The sequence below is a fragment of the Patella vulgata genome, chromosome 3, assembly GCF_932274485.2.
Source record: "Patella vulgata chromosome 3, xgPatVulg1.2, whole genome shotgun sequence".
NCBI classification, from domain to species: domain Eukaryota; kingdom Metazoa; phylum Mollusca; class Gastropoda; family Patellidae; genus Patella; species Patella vulgata.
Window position 1 is genome coordinate 34434606 of NC_065881.2, and position 18505 is coordinate 34453110.

Sequence of the window (18505 nt, forward strand, 5' to 3'; positions counted from 1 at the left end):
CCTTTCTCCTGCCACAGTAGTGGCTTGTCCTACGGAGTTCCTTTCCGCAAGTTTTTTTTAGTCAAATGACTACAAAAAGGTTACTGGCCTATGTATAGCTCCCTTAATTTACACATAAACTGACCTAAAACTGCACTGCACATATAATAAACCAATTCCCATTGAAATAAAGGTGAAGCCGTACCGCATAATTATATGATTTGATGAAACCCAACTGCTACCTGAAGTTTCTCGCCTATCGAAGTTATAATATCCGCCGGTGTCATGGCGGCTCGCACATTATAAGAATCATTGCTTTGAAAATGTAGAACGCATTAAGACAAAGAAAAACTGATGGGTAACTAGTTTAGTGGTCCAGTCTTCACTATAATTTGTGATAGAATTACTGTTTTAAAAAAAACCTGAATGATGTAAAAATAAAAATGGTTGGAGTGCCCAAGTTTAGATTTGTCGTTGATTTCATAAAGATGTTAGGATATAGAACGTTAAATACTGTGTGATTCAACATGGCGGCCGAGGGGTTTAATATGATATAAGTACGAAATACATGTACATGTAGTACCAAATGGTTTATATGTATGAGAGTCAAGGTTTGGACTAAATGTCTTGGGGAAGTAGGGGGCGACTAGCATGTGCCTCTCTTTAGTGGACCGATGTGAGATTGCCCATTGTATTAACTGGACGGGTAGGCCTATTCACCTTCAGTTATGTGTCAATGTCAAATAAGCGGCTTCGTATCAACACGGTCGGCTCTGGGCCGGTTTAATTCTACGTATCTCTCGTAGCTGAGAGAAAAAAGATTTTTTAGCCCAGAGAATATCTTCCGTCAGAGTGGTTGTTGATTCATAGATTCTAATAACCCCTTTTGAAGTTTATATGAAAGCTTTGATATCTGCTATGCAGATCTAGTTATTATTATTATTATTATTTACCGCGGGAGCCTAGATCTCCATGATCGAAAACAGATATCGATCTGGAATTAGATTTTCTATCTAAAACCATGTGGTGGCTACTTGATAAAATATTTTTCAAATTTCTGCGCATACCGGAAGTGACCGAACTTTGTACGTTGTCTAAAAATTGAAAATTGGCCATAGTTTCGTCAATTCTTTATCCATTTTCAAGCAAATTACATTTTTGGAATCCCTGAATCTTTTCTGAGACAATGACTATCTCACATTTTTCAATTTCGAACATTCGTTTATGACTTTTATCGTTCGAAAATTGAAAACATGTTGTTTACGAGACAATTTTTGTTATTTTTCAAAATGTTCAAATTTGACTTACATTTTTGGATACCTGAAGTCCATCCGATTCCAGTAATATAAGTTTTATTCAGAGTTATCGCCCTTTATTTTTCGATTTTTTTCGAATTTTCTTCCCATTTTGTGAGCTCGGGTTTCGTTTTATGGCAGAATTGACGTTTCTGAAACTTCTGGAACATGAAGTTATAGTCCAATACCAACTTACTAAGCAATTTCGACAAGAATCCTTAAACCGGAAGTAGTCGAAATAAGATGCGATATTTTGAAAAAAACGTGAAAAATTGGTGTTTTGGGTAAAAACACGATTTCTAGGTCCGATATCAACGGATTAAACAAATTAAGGTATCATTTGGTCGGGCGGTGATTGGACCACTGAATGATACCCAATTCCTGCGGATACTATGATCAGGCAGCAAAATATGACACGCTGAAAATCAAGTATTTTCTGATTTTTAGCATTTTTGGACGCCTGTATCTCAAAAACTACGCCAGCGATTTTTATGAAACTTTCTCTATCGAGAGACCTTGTGGTAGTCTTGTGTACGAAGCATTCCATTACGACTTTGAAATATCTGGAATAGGTGAAATAACGGACTGAAAATCGAAAAAAGTCGAAAAATCGTGAAATTTTGGAAAATGCTCTACTATTTTTTTTATTTTAAGAGGTTTTCAAAAAAAGGTTGTATATTCTTATAGCTGAGCTAATTACGATTCCAACGATGTATAATATGTATGTAGTTATTGAAATTTAATTTTCGATATTTTAATTTTTTTGCATTGTTGGCACTTTTGAACATAGGATTTCTCAGGGGCATTTTATCTGATCAGATAATGTAATATATCATTACAGAGCCCTGTGGCTATTTTAGTGCCCAAATCGGCTATTAAAACTATTCCGACAATAATAACCATACCGGAAGTATTCAAAAAAGGAAAAAAAAGGTTAAAAACATTGTAATAGCTGACCAAAAGAACTAAAGTGTCGTTGGATAGCCCTATTAATGGACCATCATATGGTATCTAAATAATACGATTTTGATGGTAAGGAAATAAATTATTGTATGAAGAAAAATCTAGTATTTTCCGATTTTTTAACATTCTGATACGCCATTTTCTCGAAAACGACGCCTACGATTTTTCTTAAACTTTTCTTACTCAAAGTCCTATCGGTTGTCTATATAGTGAATCCAAAATGAAAAGCATTGAAATAATATAGGTGGTCCAAAAATGGCCTCAAACTTTGAAAAAAAATTGAAAAATCGTTAAATTTTTGGCAAAACTACTAATTGGATGTTTCTGACACTTCTGGTACAGAAAGTTAAGTATCCAAAGAAATTCATAAAGCTATCACGACAATGATCGTAAAACCGGAAGTAGTCGAAAAAATGTCCGATATTTTGAAAAAAAAAATTATTTTACGAAAACCTTTTTAATTTTTTTTTACGAAAACCTTTTTAATTTTTTTTTACGAAAACCTTTTTTATTTATGAATATTTTTGATGGTATTTTACACAGGGTTAAAATATCATCCTACTTGAGCAGAAATGAGAAAGTTACCTATTCAAACAACATGTTAAAACTATCCCGACAATGATCCAAAAACCGGAAATAGTCGAAAAAATATCCGATATTTTGAAAAAAAACAATGGGCGATCTTATGACATCTCAATGGTAAAAAATCGCTGGTTACGTAATATATTATGAGATGCTGAAAATCTAGTATTTTCCTTTTTGAAGCCTATTCAGACGCTTTTATCTCGAAAATTACTCTTATTTCCTTTCTTAAACTTCTGTTACTTAGAGTCCTAACGCTGGTCTTGGGTGTGAATCCAAATTTAAAAGCCTTAATATAGTATAAATGGTCCAAAAGGGATACAATATTTTAAAAAAGTCGAAAAATCGTTATATCTGTAAATCTGCTTCTAGTGGTATAAGGGAGGTAAAACTGTCCAATGGATCTTCCTGAAACTTCTGGTACAGGAAGTTAAGTTCCCATACCACTTGTTAAATCTATCCCGATAATGATCCGTAAACAGGAAGTAGTCAAAAAAATATTCGATATTTTAAAAAAAAAGACAGTAAAAAAATCGGTGCTCTTGGAACAATCAGGATTTCACCGTCGGGTGTGACCGGATCAAAACATCTAAAGTATCGTTTGGTAGCTCGATAAATAGGCTATTGTATGACACACTTCCTGTCTGATTCCTGAAAGCCGGTTCAGTGCTGCTTGCAGGTCTAGTTATTATTATTATTATTTATCCCGTGAGCCTATTTCTCCATGATCGAAAACAGATATCGATCTGGAACCAAATATTCTATTGGGAAACCAGGTGGTGGCTACTCCTTAAAACAATTTTGAAACTTCTGCGCATACCGGAAGTGACCGAACTTTGTACTTTTTCGCGATATTGAAAATTGGCCGTGGTTTCTTCAATTCTTGACCTAATTTCAAACAAATGACATTTTCAGAAACCCTGATTCTTTTCCGAGACAATGGCTATCTCACATTTTTCAATTTCGAAAATTCGCCCTGGACTTCTGTCGTTCGAAAATTGAAAAAACGTAGTTTACGAGACATTTTTGTTATTTTTATAAATTTTCAAATTTGACCTACATTTTTGGATACCTGAAGACATCTAATTCCAGAAATATAAGTTTCATTCCGAGTTATCGCCTTTTATTTTTCGATATTTTTCGAATTTTGGGCCCATTCCCCAACTCTTATATTTTTTTGAAAGGATTAATTGATGTTTCTGAAAGTCCTGAAACATAAAGCCATATAGTCATTCTGTTTTGTAAAGCAATTTCATCAACAATCCGTAAAACGGAAGTAGTCGAAATAATGTCGGGAATTTTGAAAAAAACGTGCTTTTCAGAAAAACGCTATTTCTCCGTCCAATACCAACGGATATAACAAATTAAGGTATCGATGAGTGGCTCGGGGAATGGACTGTCGTATGATGCCCGATTTATACGGATACTATGAACAGGCAGCAAAATATGGCATGCTGAAAATCAAGTATTTTCTGATTTGGAGCGTTTTTGGACGCCTTTATCTCAAAAACTTAACCTACAATTTTTTTTTAACTTTCTGTATCGAGAGTCCTTTCGGTCGTCTTGTGCATGAAAACATCCAATAAGTCTTTGAAATGTCTGGAATAGGATAAAAAAGGGACTGAAAATCGAAAAATGTCGAAAAATCGTGAAATTTTGGAAAATGCTATATTATTTTATTATTTAATCAGATTTTTACAAAAAGGTTACACATTCAGATAGCTGACCTAATTACGATTCTAACGATGTATAATATGTATTGAGTTATTGAAATTTAATTTTCGATATTTTGACATTTTTGAATTTTTGGCACTTTTGAACATAGGTTTTCTCAGGGGCATTTTATCTGATCAGATAATGTAATATATCATTACAGAGCCCTGTGGCTATCTAATTGTTAAAATTGGTTATTAAAACTACCCCGACAATAATCTCCATACCGGACGTATTCAAGAAATAAAGAAAAAGGTTAAAAAAATTAGCGCTCGTGCGAAAAACTTGATTTCTCCATTAGATCTAAGCGGACCAAAAGAACTAAAGTGTCACTGGATAGCCCTATTAATGGACTATCATATGACATCTGAATTATAATATTTAGATGGCTAGAAAATAAATTATGGTTCGCCGAATATCTAGTATTTTCCGTTTTGGAGCATTTTGAGAGGCCTTTTTCTCAAACACAACAACTACGTTTTTTCTTAAACATTTTTTTTACTCAGAGTCCTATGGGTGGACTATGGCGTGAGTCCAAAAATAAAAGCATTGAAATAACATACGTTGTCCAAAAAGAGCCCCAATCTTGGAAAAAAAGTTGAAAAATCCTCAAATTACTGAAAATGCTCTTCTATTATTCTTTGTTTTGGAAACAGCTCAGTGGGTGTTTCTGAAACTTTTGGTACAGAAAGTTAACTATCCAAACCACATGTTAAAACTATCACAACAATGATACAAAAACCGGAAGTACTCGAAAAAATATCCGATATTTTGAAAAAAAAACCTTAAAAAGTAAAAAATGGTGATCTTGCGAAAAAAGTGATTACAACGCCATATTTCAACGAATCAAAACAACTAAAGTGTCATTGGATAGCCCGAACAATGGGCGATCTTATGACATCTCAATGGTAAAAAATCGCTGGTTAGGTAATATATTATGAGATGCTGAAAATCTAGTATTTTCCTTTTTGGAGCCTATTCAGACGCTTTTATCGCGAAAATTACTATTATTTCCTTTCTTAAACTTCTGTTACTTAGAGTCCTAACGCTGGTCTGGGGTGTGAATCCAAATTTAAAAGCCTCAATAAAGTATAAATGGTCCAAAAGGGCCACAATCTTTGAAAAAAGTCGAAAAATCGTTATATCTGTAAATCTGCTTCTAGTGGTATAAGGGAGGTAAAACTGTCCAATGGATCTTTCTGAAACTTTTAATACAGGAAGTTAAGTTCCCATACCACTTGTTAAATCTATTCCGATAATGATCCGTAAACAGGACGTAGTCAAAAAAAATATTCGATATTTAAAAAAAAAAAGACAGTAAAAAAAACGGTGCTCTTGCAACAATCGGGATTTCACCGTCGGGTGTGACCGGATCAAAACTTCTAAAGTATCGTTTGGTAGCTCGATAAATGGGCTATTGTATGACACACTTCCTGTCTGATTCCTGAAAGCCGGTTCAGTGCTGCTTGCAGGTCTAGTTCTTCTTATTATTATTATTCTTTTGTTTTGAGTAGATCTCAGCAACTGATTGTCGGATCGTTACGATTTCTTCGGTTTTATAAAACAAAGTTCATATGATCCGATGTCTCAATTGCCATTTTTTTTTGTTACCGATAGAGTTATCTGTCGGCACCGGAAGTGGCGTAATTTTACCAAAAACTACAATTTTGACAGTTAGGTACCACTTTTCGAAAGCAAATATTATTTTTTTCAAATCTGGTATAACTGAAAGGGTGCACCCCTTAAAGGCGCACAAAATGTTGGGCCCAGTTTTTTTAATTTCGATTCCGTTTTCGGGCTATTTCGATTAAAAGGTGAAAAAAAGGTGTAAAATTAAGCTATTTACAACCCATCCAGCGTTTTCATATTTTAAAATATTACTTCGTAACTTTCATTAACTCGTAGCAATAACCTATACGGAGAGAATGTTTGTGACAATTAATTTGTAATATGCGCAGTTGCCGAGAAATGGTCAATTTTGCATGAGTCACTTTTTACGCTATTGTGCCTGTAAAAAAGTCAATTATTATTGGATTTTCATAAAAGTGAAACCATTTGATGCATAATGTCAATTGTGACTAGTTCAACTCAATTTAACATTTTCAATGTCACCGGAAATGACGAAATTTGGACCAAAACTGTATTTATAGCCTTCGAAACAAATAATTTATTCAAATGAGTCGTATTTGTTGTTTGTTTAAGATTTTGATATTTGATTCTAATCAACTAAAAGAATGAACCCATACGATCATATAAATATCACAAAATGGTTTCTAACTTGTTCAGTATCGGAGAAATAGGCAATTTTCAACAGGTCACTTTTCAAGGTTTTTTGTCCATTAAAGTGTCAATTATTCGATTTTAATGAAATTTTCACTGTGTGATACCTAATGCCATTTACGATTTCATACAAGTAATTTAAGATTTTCATTATCACCGAAAGTAACGTCATTTTGGCAAAAACTGTATTTTTAGCCTTCAAAACAGATATTTTATTCAAATGAGTCTGATTTGTTATGTTTTTAAAATTATGATATTTGATTCCAATCAGCAAATAGATTGAACCCATACGATCATACAGATTCCAGAAAATGGTTTCTAACTTGTACGGTTGCAGAGAAATAGACGATTTTCTACAAGTCACTTTTCAAGGTTTTTGGTCTATAAAAGTGGCAATTATTATTCGATTTACATAAAATTTTCACCATGTGATGATGCTATTTCTGATTTCATAAACCAATTTAACATTTTCATTATCACCGGAAGTAATGTAATTTTGACAGGATCACTGACATGTAGCAAATGAATTGATTGCTGGATTTGGTTGTTTCTGCGTCCATTTTATTTCATGTGTGCAATGCTTATGTGGAAACATGTTTAACGGTTTCATTGGTACCGGAAGTGACATAAGTTCAAGGGTAACGTGGCACCGGTGAAACCCGTCATTATTGCTTCGCAGTTCTAGTTGGTATTGTAATGGTTAGTTCAACCTGGCAACAGTTTTCAGTTCCGAAGCGTGTACGCTTACACTCTAAGTGCCCTCACCGTAATTGTGCACTGCACAAGCAATTGTAACTAAAATCTATTAAAATTGCATTTCAAGTTACAATCGATCTTCGTGAAACGTATAAAATTTAAAATTTTAGTTTGATTTTAGTTAAAATCTATTTTAGTGATTTTAGTTTAAGTTTTTGTTAAACAGGGCCCTAATCTTACATTTTTATGCTACCAAACAGGGCTATAAAGGTTAAGTAATAATAATTCAAAGTAATGTTTTATTACATTATAGAAAGCATGTGTAGCGATGTTATATTACAATACAGCAAGCATGTGTAGCGATGTTTATTATATGATAGCAAACATATGCATATCATTTTTAAGATAAACAGCTTTAAATTATGTGGCACCATTTAAGGAAGTGGAGTTCTTTATTAGACAATCTTGATTGACACTTCACCCAAACAATTAAACACATATCTTGTGGGCTCCAAAGGGTTTATTAATGGTACATGACCTTTAACAAGAACTTAAATGTCAACAAAATTATACACAATGAATTACATGAATTACATGTAAAATAGACAAGTTAATAAACATGCTAACAATATGATCTAAGCAAGCTCAAGAAAACTATGTCTTGAGACCTAAGGATGGGCTATATTATTACATTTAAATGGCTAACTTATAATGTTAAAAAAATTGTACCAAATTTTACAGCGATTGTTACCCCCCCCCCCCCCCAACCCCCCCCCCCCAACTAATTTCTTAAAACCTATGAAGTATGAAATAACTTTTTAGTACCTTAATATATCATATCACTATTTAAACAAATTCTTTTATTGTTCAGTGTTCATAATCGGGTTTCTTTAATAATTTAGTTCTCAAATGCTGTAAACTACGGTGGCTGATAAGGGACATGAAAAATAATATAATTTGTTTTTTTATAATTTTCACCCAAGTCAATTTTAATTTTCACCCAAGTCAATTTTAATATAATTTGTTTTTTATAATTTTCACCCAAGTCAATTTTAATATAATTTGTTTTTTATAATTTTCACCCAAGTCAGTTTTAATTTTCACCCAAGTCAATTTTAATATAATTTGTTTTTTATAATTTTCACCCAAGTCAATTTTAATATAATTTGTTTTTTATAATTTTCACCCAAGTCAATTTTAATTTCCACCCATGTCAATTTTAATATAATTTGTTTTTTATAATTTTAACCCAATTAAATTTTAATATAATTTGTTTTTTATAATTTTTTGGAAATTCTTGGGTGAAAATTATAAAAATCAAATTATATTAAAATTGACTTGGGTGAAAATTATAAAAAACAAATTATATTTAATTTGACTTGGGTGAAAATTATAAAAAACAAATTATATTAAAATTGACTTGAGTGGAAATTATAAAAAACAAATTATATTAAAATTGACTTGGGCGAAAACTACAAAAAACAAATTATATTAAAATTGATTTGGGTGAAAATTAAAATTGACTTGGGTGAAAATTATAAAAAAACAAATTATATTAAAATTGACTTGGGTGAATATTAAAAAAAAACCAAATTATATTATTTTTCATGTCCCTTATCAGCCACCGTAGTAAACTACTCACGTTAGATCAAGTAAACATACCATATAGTGAGTAAGTGAGTAACATTACACCCGGGCAAAGAAATCTGTGAAATAACTGAGACTTTTATTGCTGTAATCGAATTGACTCCCCGTTCCAGAAGTTTAAAGTACGGATCTAGATGTTGAAAAACGGGACAGATGAGAGATGAAATGAAAATGGCGGGAAATAACTCAAGAATGGCAGGAAAATGTCGTGCGATGATCATTTGGAAAATTATACAACCCTAAAATTGCACGGTTATTAATATGAAATGAAATGGGCTTTAACGTCTGCTTCTACTGGGCTAATAAAGACGGGCATACTCTATACAGAATGCATTGAGGGAAATTTTGCCAGGACAGCGGCACTATTGCCTACTCTCATATCGAATTCCAACATAATCTATTTTTTAACTATTATAGTGAGAATTGCCAGCTCTTTATCTAATATCCCATAATGTATCTTTAAATATCAAAAATCAATGAAAGATCAAGGATTATAATTAATTTAAAGATACATTATGGGAGATTTTAATAGAGAGTTGGCCATTTTTGCTATAACAGTTCAAAAATAGATGATGAAAGAAGAATATATTGAAAATTTCAGTCAAATTACTTTATTCTGAACAAAGTTATCGCCATTGTAATTTTTGACTAGAAATAGGAGTCAGCTCTCTCTTCATCTCCGAGAATGGTCGATCGTTTGATTGACAGGTGTTAACTCCACCTACATAATCTCGATTATCAAGTAACGTTTCCAATGGCTGTGGTACCGTTAGCCTATTAGGTTTTGGGTTGCAATTCAATTCGTATCACATTTATTTTTAGTACAAATTAAAAATAAGACTTTTAATATATAGATAAGAAGCGAAAGTTTGAAAGGAATGGACCAAATCAATGAGATATAACTATAGCCGACTTCTTATTAGCCTGCGTGTACTCTTTTACTGTAACTGGTAGTGAGCCGTCTACAGAAATAATAAAAAAAAACAATATTAAATTTGATATTGGACTTCTTTTATTACCAAGACTTTCAGAGTGCCGACATTACAATAATCAGAAACACAACAAAGGATAGCAAAAATATAAGCATGCCGAAATATATATAATATCTAGGTGGTTCACCATCCGGTGCAATAGCATTGGCGGTATCTGAAGAATAAGATCTCATCTCAATTTGTACAGTTTCGATACTAAACACTGAAAAAACAAATTATGGATGTTAACTTATGTCACAATAGTCGCCCTAGTGCTTTCTTTAGTTATGTATATTAAAGCCGAAGTCCGATTACGAAACTACAGATTTGTTATTGTTTGGGTTAAGGCAGTTTTTCTGTTATTTTTAGAGCAAAAGTACGTCGTGGTTGACTTACTTCGTCTAATTAGTAAAATAATATGTACCTGATCCGACATAATTGTGTAGCAATAATGTTTTCTGTGAGCTAAAAGTGAAAAGAACTTCAATCAGGACGACAGGAGGTAATTGGTAGTTGACTTACTAACCGGATGTGGACACTTCGCTTCACACGGTATACACTGGAAGTGGGCCTGGCCTGGCTGTGTGTTTGCCCGCCCAAAGCGATCGCCATGTTATTTCTTGAAATTGAAAACAAGAATGGCGGTTGTTCTGGGCGTTACCATTTTTTTCTATTTGATTATTTCTGTAGTTTTGTAATCGGAGTTCAGCTTTAACGAGAACATCACCATTTGAATCACAAGACGGTATCTGCCAAGTCCCACACAAGGCGGTTTCTGCCAAGTCCCACACAAGGCGGTTTCTGCCAAGTCCCGCGCAAGACGGTTTCTGCCAAGTCCCGCACAAGATGGTTTCTGCCATGTCCCGCACAATGCGGTTTCTGCCAAGTTCCGTACAAGGCGGATTCTGCCAAGTCCCCCACAAGGCCATTCATGGAAACTCCCCCACAACATTGATTATGGTAACTCACTCACAGCACTGATCAAGAAAAGTTTCCATTTGACAAACACGACCCCATTTTATAAATCAGTGAATTACGAATCAATACGGGTCCCATTTGTGCAAGATAAATGTCATATCTTCAGTTTTACACAGAACTTACTTTTCTCCTCTCGTTTCAGAGATCTCTTTTGAATATTCACACAACTCGACTGTAAAATAAATATTATTTGGGGTTTTCACTTTCACTTTTTTCGTAATTTCTAAGGTTTCTACCCGTCACAGAAGTCCACTCGGGCTCAAACTTACACCATAATATTTTCACAATGTTCTTGTCAAAAATGGCTGCCAGCGGCCACTTTTTCTAAACTTGCAGGCCTTTTCTAGATGTTTGGACGTTTTGAGGTTGACAGATCACTCAGAAAGGTCAGGTATGGCTTGTAATGTGTCTATTTAATGCTTTTCATGGATGTAGAGTCCATTCGCACTATCTTAAATGAGATTGTCAGAATCCAAGATGGCGCCCAAAATCGTATATTTTCTGACATGGAAAATCATTTTTCAAAGACTATACACTTTTGCACTCATAAAATTCATTATCAGGGCCAACATGATGTTCAGAATGACACTGATCTACCTTGGTTTGAAAATGGCAGAAGGTAATGACTGAAAGTGAAGCTCCTATGGAGTATATTCACCACACTATTAGTCTGGCAGAACTATGGCTGAACATGGAAGTTGTATACACAGTTTTTTTTTATGATTGATTTTAGTAGCCTAGCGTATCCTCTTGATGAATCTTGGCCACCCTTGAGCGTTGTGGGAAATTCAATATGGCGTCAAAGACGGTCGGCATTTCAAATAATCTCCTGTAAGTCCCATAGTTTTTAGTCTAGGATGATACTTTTGGTGTCTAGCCTAGGGTGTCTTCTTTCAGAATCTGCCGGGTGATCCTCGGTCACCCTTGAGCGTTTTGAGAAATTCAAGATGGCGTCCAAGACGGCCGGCATTTCAAATAATCCCCTATAACCCACATAGTATTGAGTCTAGGATGATAAATTGTGTGTCTAACCGTATGTTTTTTGGGGGCCAATGAATACACTGAGATCGTTCATTATGTTGTTGGGTGATTAGATGATGGTAAAATCCAAAATGCCAGACAATATGACGCTTGAACTCGTTAGCGGCGGTTGGGGGGGGGCATTATTTCACAAAACCAAACTACATGTATATCTAAATACAAACTATATATTTCTGGACATAGGAGCATATGAGTGATACAATAACACTACACACGTGCCTACCAGGAGCTCCAGAGCCAAGTGGATCGGTTCTGGAAAGGGAGGCAGAAGCTGGTTTTTTTTCAAATATTTGAAAAAACAAATTCTACCCGCAAAACACAAAAATAACCTGCGAAACACTAAGTAATATTCAGTTTAATCCTCTAGTCGTGTTTCTTGCTGCAAACTGTGACAGCACAAGCGCAAAATACATGTACTGTATAATCTAAGCCATCCCTCGTGCAGCTACAAGCACGCGTACTACATGAGCCGTCACTCTTGCATCCACATCTGACGAGCCATATGACAGAATCCAGTGCACCGTGACCGGTTCTAATGTTCTCTTAACCCAGCAATATAGTTCCGGCGGATTACGATCTTCCAGTCAACGCCACACAATAGATTGGTGATGAAATCTTTTTACCTTCCCGACACATGCATTCTTTGGAGCAAGGCTACATGGTTTAGGTGGGGATGATGACGATACATTTCCCGTTTGGGATGCCTATACCCTCCAACGTGTTTCAGGTATCGATTTCCAAGAGCTCTGTCCATAACAAGCTTACAATCGAATCGCCAATCGAGGAAAGAACAATCGTTGACATTGGTTCAATTACTGAGAAACATGTCCAGTACTATTGAAATCCTGCCAGCTCATGCTCGTACTGGATGTGACACGGTTACATATGTCGTGTGGAAAGGAACAGCTTTTAAAGTAGCGAGAGCTTGATTGTATTCTTTCTCACTCGTCAGAGTAGTAGACGCTCCAATAGAATCAATGCTTACACAGGCGACTGTGTATATATCGGCTGTTTATAGATATCCAAAACTGGAAATATATCGTCATCATCCCTACCCAAACCATGTAGTAATGCTCAACGAATAATGCATTTGCAGGGAACGTAAAACGAGCTCATCACCAAGCTATTGTTTGGCGTTCACTGGAAAATCGTAATCCGCTGGGAACTTAATCCGGAACTGTGTTGCTGGGTAAAGGCTACTAAACTGAGAACATTACAACCGACCACTTTGCTCCAGAGTCTGTCATGTGGCCCTGGAGCTCCTGATAGGCATGTATGTGGTGTTATCGCATCACTCATATGCTCCAATCCAGAAATATATAGATTATCTCTAAATATAATTTAGTTTCGTGAAATAATCGCCCCAACCGCCGCTAACGAGTTAAAGAGCCATATTGTCTGCCATTTTGGATTTTACTATCATCTAGTCACCCCACAACATAATGAACGGTTTTGGTGTATTCCTTGACCCCCAAAACATACGGTTAGACACCAAAATTATCATCCTATACTAAATACTATGCTAGTTATATGGGATTACTTGAAATGCCGGCCGTCTTGGACGCCATCTGGAATTTTTTCAAAACGCTTAAGGGTGGCCAAGATTCACCAATAAGACACCCTAGGCTACTAAAATCAACCCTAAAAAAACATGGTATACAATTTCCTTGTTCAGCCATAGTTCTGTCGGACTACCTCCGTCGCAACTGTTGATGAGTAGACGATTGAGGTCACTTTTACCAACAACCAATAAGCAATTAATTTCCATTTTCAACCAAAGGTAGATCTGGCTAGATCAGTGTCATTCTTAACATCATTTTGGCCCTAATAATGAATTTTACGAGTGCAAAATTGTAGTCTTTAAAAAACGCTTTTCCATGTCACGAAGATAGACGATTTTTGGGACCAACTTGGATTTTGACAATCTCATTTAAGACGGTGGGAATGGACTCTACATCCCTGAAAAGCATAAAATAGACACATTACAAGCCATACCTGACCTTTCTAAGTTATCTTTTAAGTTCAAAACGTCCAAAATCCCGAAAATCGCCACAATTTCGGAAGAAAATGGCCGCTGGCAGCCATTTTTGGCAAGAAAATTGTGAAAATATTACGAAGTAAGTTTGACCCGAGTGGACTTCGGTGACGGGTAGAAACCTTAGAAATTACGAAAAAGGTGAAAAGTGAAACACCCTAATGATTATGTCTCAAACGTTAAAAACAAAAAAAATGGTCACAAATTCTTTTTGAACTGTCCGAATTAGTCCTTTTAATTACATTGTACACAATAGATTTTACTCAAAATTTGTTATTTCTATGAAAGCTTCTAGTGGAATTTTAGGATTTGTATGTTTTTATCAAATTTTATGATATTTTTATAATGTTTTTATCACATTTCATGACTTTTTTGTTATTATTATTTTTTATATATATAACTGCATTGGCAGTCAGTAGCGGATCTGGGGGGGGGGGCAGTTCTAAATCTAAGGCATCATCCACAATCCCACCCAACAATGAATGTCGGTCAGCATTGTGAATATATTACAAGTAAGTTTGACCCCGAGTGGACATCGGTGACGGGTAGTAAAAAACGTCCTACTGTGAGCTGGCTAATGAAGACGGGCATACGCCATACAGTGTGCTATGAGGGAAATTTTGCCCGGACAGCGGTACTACGGTCTACTCTTATATCGAATTCCAACTGTCAAGAGATCTTTTACGTGCACGCCAATGTGTACACGGGACCTGGGTTTTCCGTCCCATCCGAACGACTAGACAGCTGTCCTTGTCAGGCCCTCCCGTCCTGCAGCACTGACCACCACGCCGGGAAATCTGGATGAACTTTCTCGGTCAATGCAGGGATCGAACACCCGACCTCCAGTCTAGCAAGCCAGCGTCTTACCCACTTAGCCACCGTGACCCCCAGGTGACGGGTAAAAATTACGAAAAAGGTGAAACACCCTAATGATTATGTATAAAACGTTAAAAACCCCAAAAATGGTCACAAATTCTTTTGAATTAGTCATTTTAATTACATTGTACAGATTTTCAAAAAATGTATACTTCTATGAAAACTTTAAGTGAATATTTGGCCGAAAACCACTGAACCACCTAAGGGGGGGTGGGGGGTCATCCTTCTGAGAAAATTAGGAAAATTTAAGTCAATATCCTGGCTTTTGAGGTCATTGCTGGGAGCAAATTCTTGTGAACAAAAGGATCAGAAATGGGAGTCAATGTGACAGAATCTTGAGATCTGCCTGTTTTGTGGGAGTTAAATGGGCTGTTCACTGTGCATATGGTAGTGATGAGATAGTATGGTAAAAGATCACTGGAGTGGAGGAAGGATGACGCTATAATGGAATCGAGCGCTGAGTAATTAAGCTTTTAATTTCTTGGTACTGGGCCTAAATTCATTGATGCGAGCAAATTCTTGTGAATGACAGGATAAGAAATGGGACAATCTCGAGTCCTGCCTGTCAATTCCGCCTGTTTTGTGAGAGTTGACTGAACATTTGTACAGCCTGTCGCCCCACGACCCACTCACTAGTGGTATTACTAACTGGCCGATCCACTATAACCGTATTATGATAGTGATGAGGGAGTATAAGACCACAGATCAGGAGTGGAAGGAGATCGAGCGCCGTAGACGCAGAAAGATTTCAGATAATTTGTAAATGCCTAGATGATTTTTTTCTTCACATCCGGATTTTATATTTTGAAAAATTTGTCATCTCATTTTATGATTTTATGAGAACTAGTGAAATTTAATATTGATGATGTTTTTCCATTTTAAGATAATTTTATGAGAAATGACGAAATTTTATGAAAATATAAATATTTTTATATTGTACGGTCCCTGACAAATCTAATTGACGGTTACAAGTAACTTAGATGTATAAAACATAACTACCTTTACTAGACTATGGCCAATTCCATTCACAGCAAAACAAGTCTAGAAGTGCAATCCTAATGCATGATTGTTACAATGTTCAATTTTACTCACCCCTTCACATTTACCGCTACATACTGTAAAATTACATCGGAATGAAAGCTGGTTGCCGGTCTGCAAACGGAAGGCAGGAAAATATGGACTCTTTATTTCATTGCCAATCGTTGTAAAACCTTGATTTAACTTAAACACGGTACCATCTCCACACCTTGAAATATACACTTTAGTCATTATGGTTCAACAAAGGTCAACTCTAGTTCGACATCGTGATTGAGTTTGATTCTGATCGACCACAACAGGTTTCCAAACCGGTATATTGTAGTTGCAAAAGATACCAGGTTTCTTTTCCCTCCCAATTTCAAACCACATTTCATTGTTGTTTAAGATTTACTTACCCTCCTCTTAAGACTGCATGTTTTAAACCAGAGTTAGATACAGCATCACATGATACAACCTTTATACTTTTACTTTGTTCTGGAAGAAAATGTATAATAGTAATTTAGAATATTTGATATTTATTGAATTCAAGATCATGTCAATATGGGAAAAATTTCGGACAGCAATCAATCAATGAATGACCCCTCCAGTATTGTATACTACCCATTAGGTAGACAATATGTACTAGTAACGCAAAGTCTGAAAAATTCCGTTCGCTTCGCTTGGCATTTTTGTAATAGGTTTCCATCCGTAAAAGTAAAATAATTCCCGAATCCCCGCTTGTCTTCCTCTTTGAAAGATAAAAACGCGGCGCTAAATTATTTCCGACTGGCCTCGCGTCTAATCTTTGGGAATTTCCTACTTCGTCGTGGACCCGAGGTAGCGATTCGCTTGGTTTCGGAAAATATAATTTATCCCAAAGCATATTATTAATTTGGTTCTGACCTAAAGTAGGCGACATAACCCTGCACGCAGGGCTCACGTTGTCGGTCACCAAAGTCGCAATTTGCGATAAAAAAAAATGAAAGTGCGATTAAATTTTGATTTTGGCGATACAGTTTTGGGGTACTGGCGATTCCTTTTTATTAGTGGCTGATTGATAATTGCCGATAATGAAGCCCATCTCAAGTCATTAGTTAATCATATTAATTAACCGTAACAAATAGATCAACGGTGACTATTTGATGTCGCGTGATTAAAACAAAGGGAAAGAAATCAAAATGGCCGACTAATGGCAGACAATTCATTTCAAAGAGAGTTAGGATGTTTGATAGTTGAATTTAGTTTACTGTGGCTTCATACAACATGTATAAATATATCAGCATGGCTAATGATACATGCACAACGCTGTGTGGGGCCCATCGAAAGCTGATCGTAGCGGCAGTGTTCTGAACAGCTTTATTGAAGACAATGGACTCCGCACTTTGAATGACGGCAGTCCAACCTACTTTAGACCGGGATGTAAACCCAACTCATATAGACTTAACGTTGGCATCCCCACCCATTGCAAGTTACTGCGACTGGACCACAAAGTGTGACGAAATGCTTGGCAGTGATCATATGGCGGTAACGATCACTCTCAGCAAGTCGCCATATCGAGGCAATATTGATCGAAATCCAAGATGGAAGATGTTGAAAGCAAACCGAGGCAGCTTCAATCTACTCTGTCGAGAGTGGAGGGAAGAGGAACTGGCTGCGGAAGATACTGAAAAGTATGCCGCGAACGTAACCAATGCTATAATAGAGGCTGCCACGGCCTCTATCCCCTTGACAGGTACCCAGTCTGAAAAGTCTCGCAAACCTTGGTGGTCCGATTCTTGTCAAGTCGCAGTACGAGAACGACGCAGATGCCTACGAAAGTGCCAACGCCACCTCTCCCGCCACGTGGTCCGCATACCTAAGGGCGAAGTATGCGGCAAGAGACGTCATCAAACAATGTCAAACCCAACATTCGCACGCCTACTGCTAGTCCCTGAATGCAAATTTAAACTCTAAAAGTGCAGGGGGAATGCACCACACAAAATTTACACAAAAACAAATACACGGACAGGACATATACTCAGGAAAACACAAACATACAGACAATTAAAAAAAAGTGAATGGATCCGGGGGCTAGCCGTAAGCGTCCACTGAGCTGTACAGTCCCGGGTCTGTAGTGGCACAGACTTCTCAAATTTGAAAACAATTAGGAATACAACCCATTGTGTAATGCCAGCATGAGTCATGATCTGCTATATGCTACACAAAATACGTATGTAAGCGTATATAGTAAAATTCAACTATACAAGTAACCACATCGGTGAAATGTATAAAAAAAGTAGTCTAAACTCTTAATTCAATCAAGAAACGCTTCAGTATTCAATACATACAGGGTACATGTTCCATCGTCACAAAAAAACAAAAACAAAACTGAATACAAAGAAGCAAGTACGAAATGTAGACTGTCTCGAGGGACAGCCGTCTGCTGACTGAGA

General features: G+C 36.0%; 1 protein-coding gene across 1 annotated transcript in view; it reads right to left on the reverse strand.

Moving 5' to 3' along the window:
- Positions 1-10149: 10149 nt before the first annotated feature.
- LOC126816722 (vitelline envelope sperm lysin receptor) overlaps positions 10150-18505 on the reverse strand; it is a 109856-nt gene continuing 101500 nt past the window's right edge. Inside the window, exons 7-10 of the mRNA XM_050543474.2 lie at positions 16490-16568; positions 16149-16302; positions 11228-11276; positions 10150-10349 (exon numbers count right to left, since the gene is read on the reverse strand). Coding sequence (XP_050399431.1) covers positions 10183-10349; positions 11228-11276; positions 16149-16302; positions 16490-16568 — 449 coding nt within the window. The 3' untranslated portion in view covers positions 10150-10182. The remainder of the gene's footprint in view (positions 10350-11227; positions 11277-16148; positions 16303-16489; positions 16569-18505) is intronic.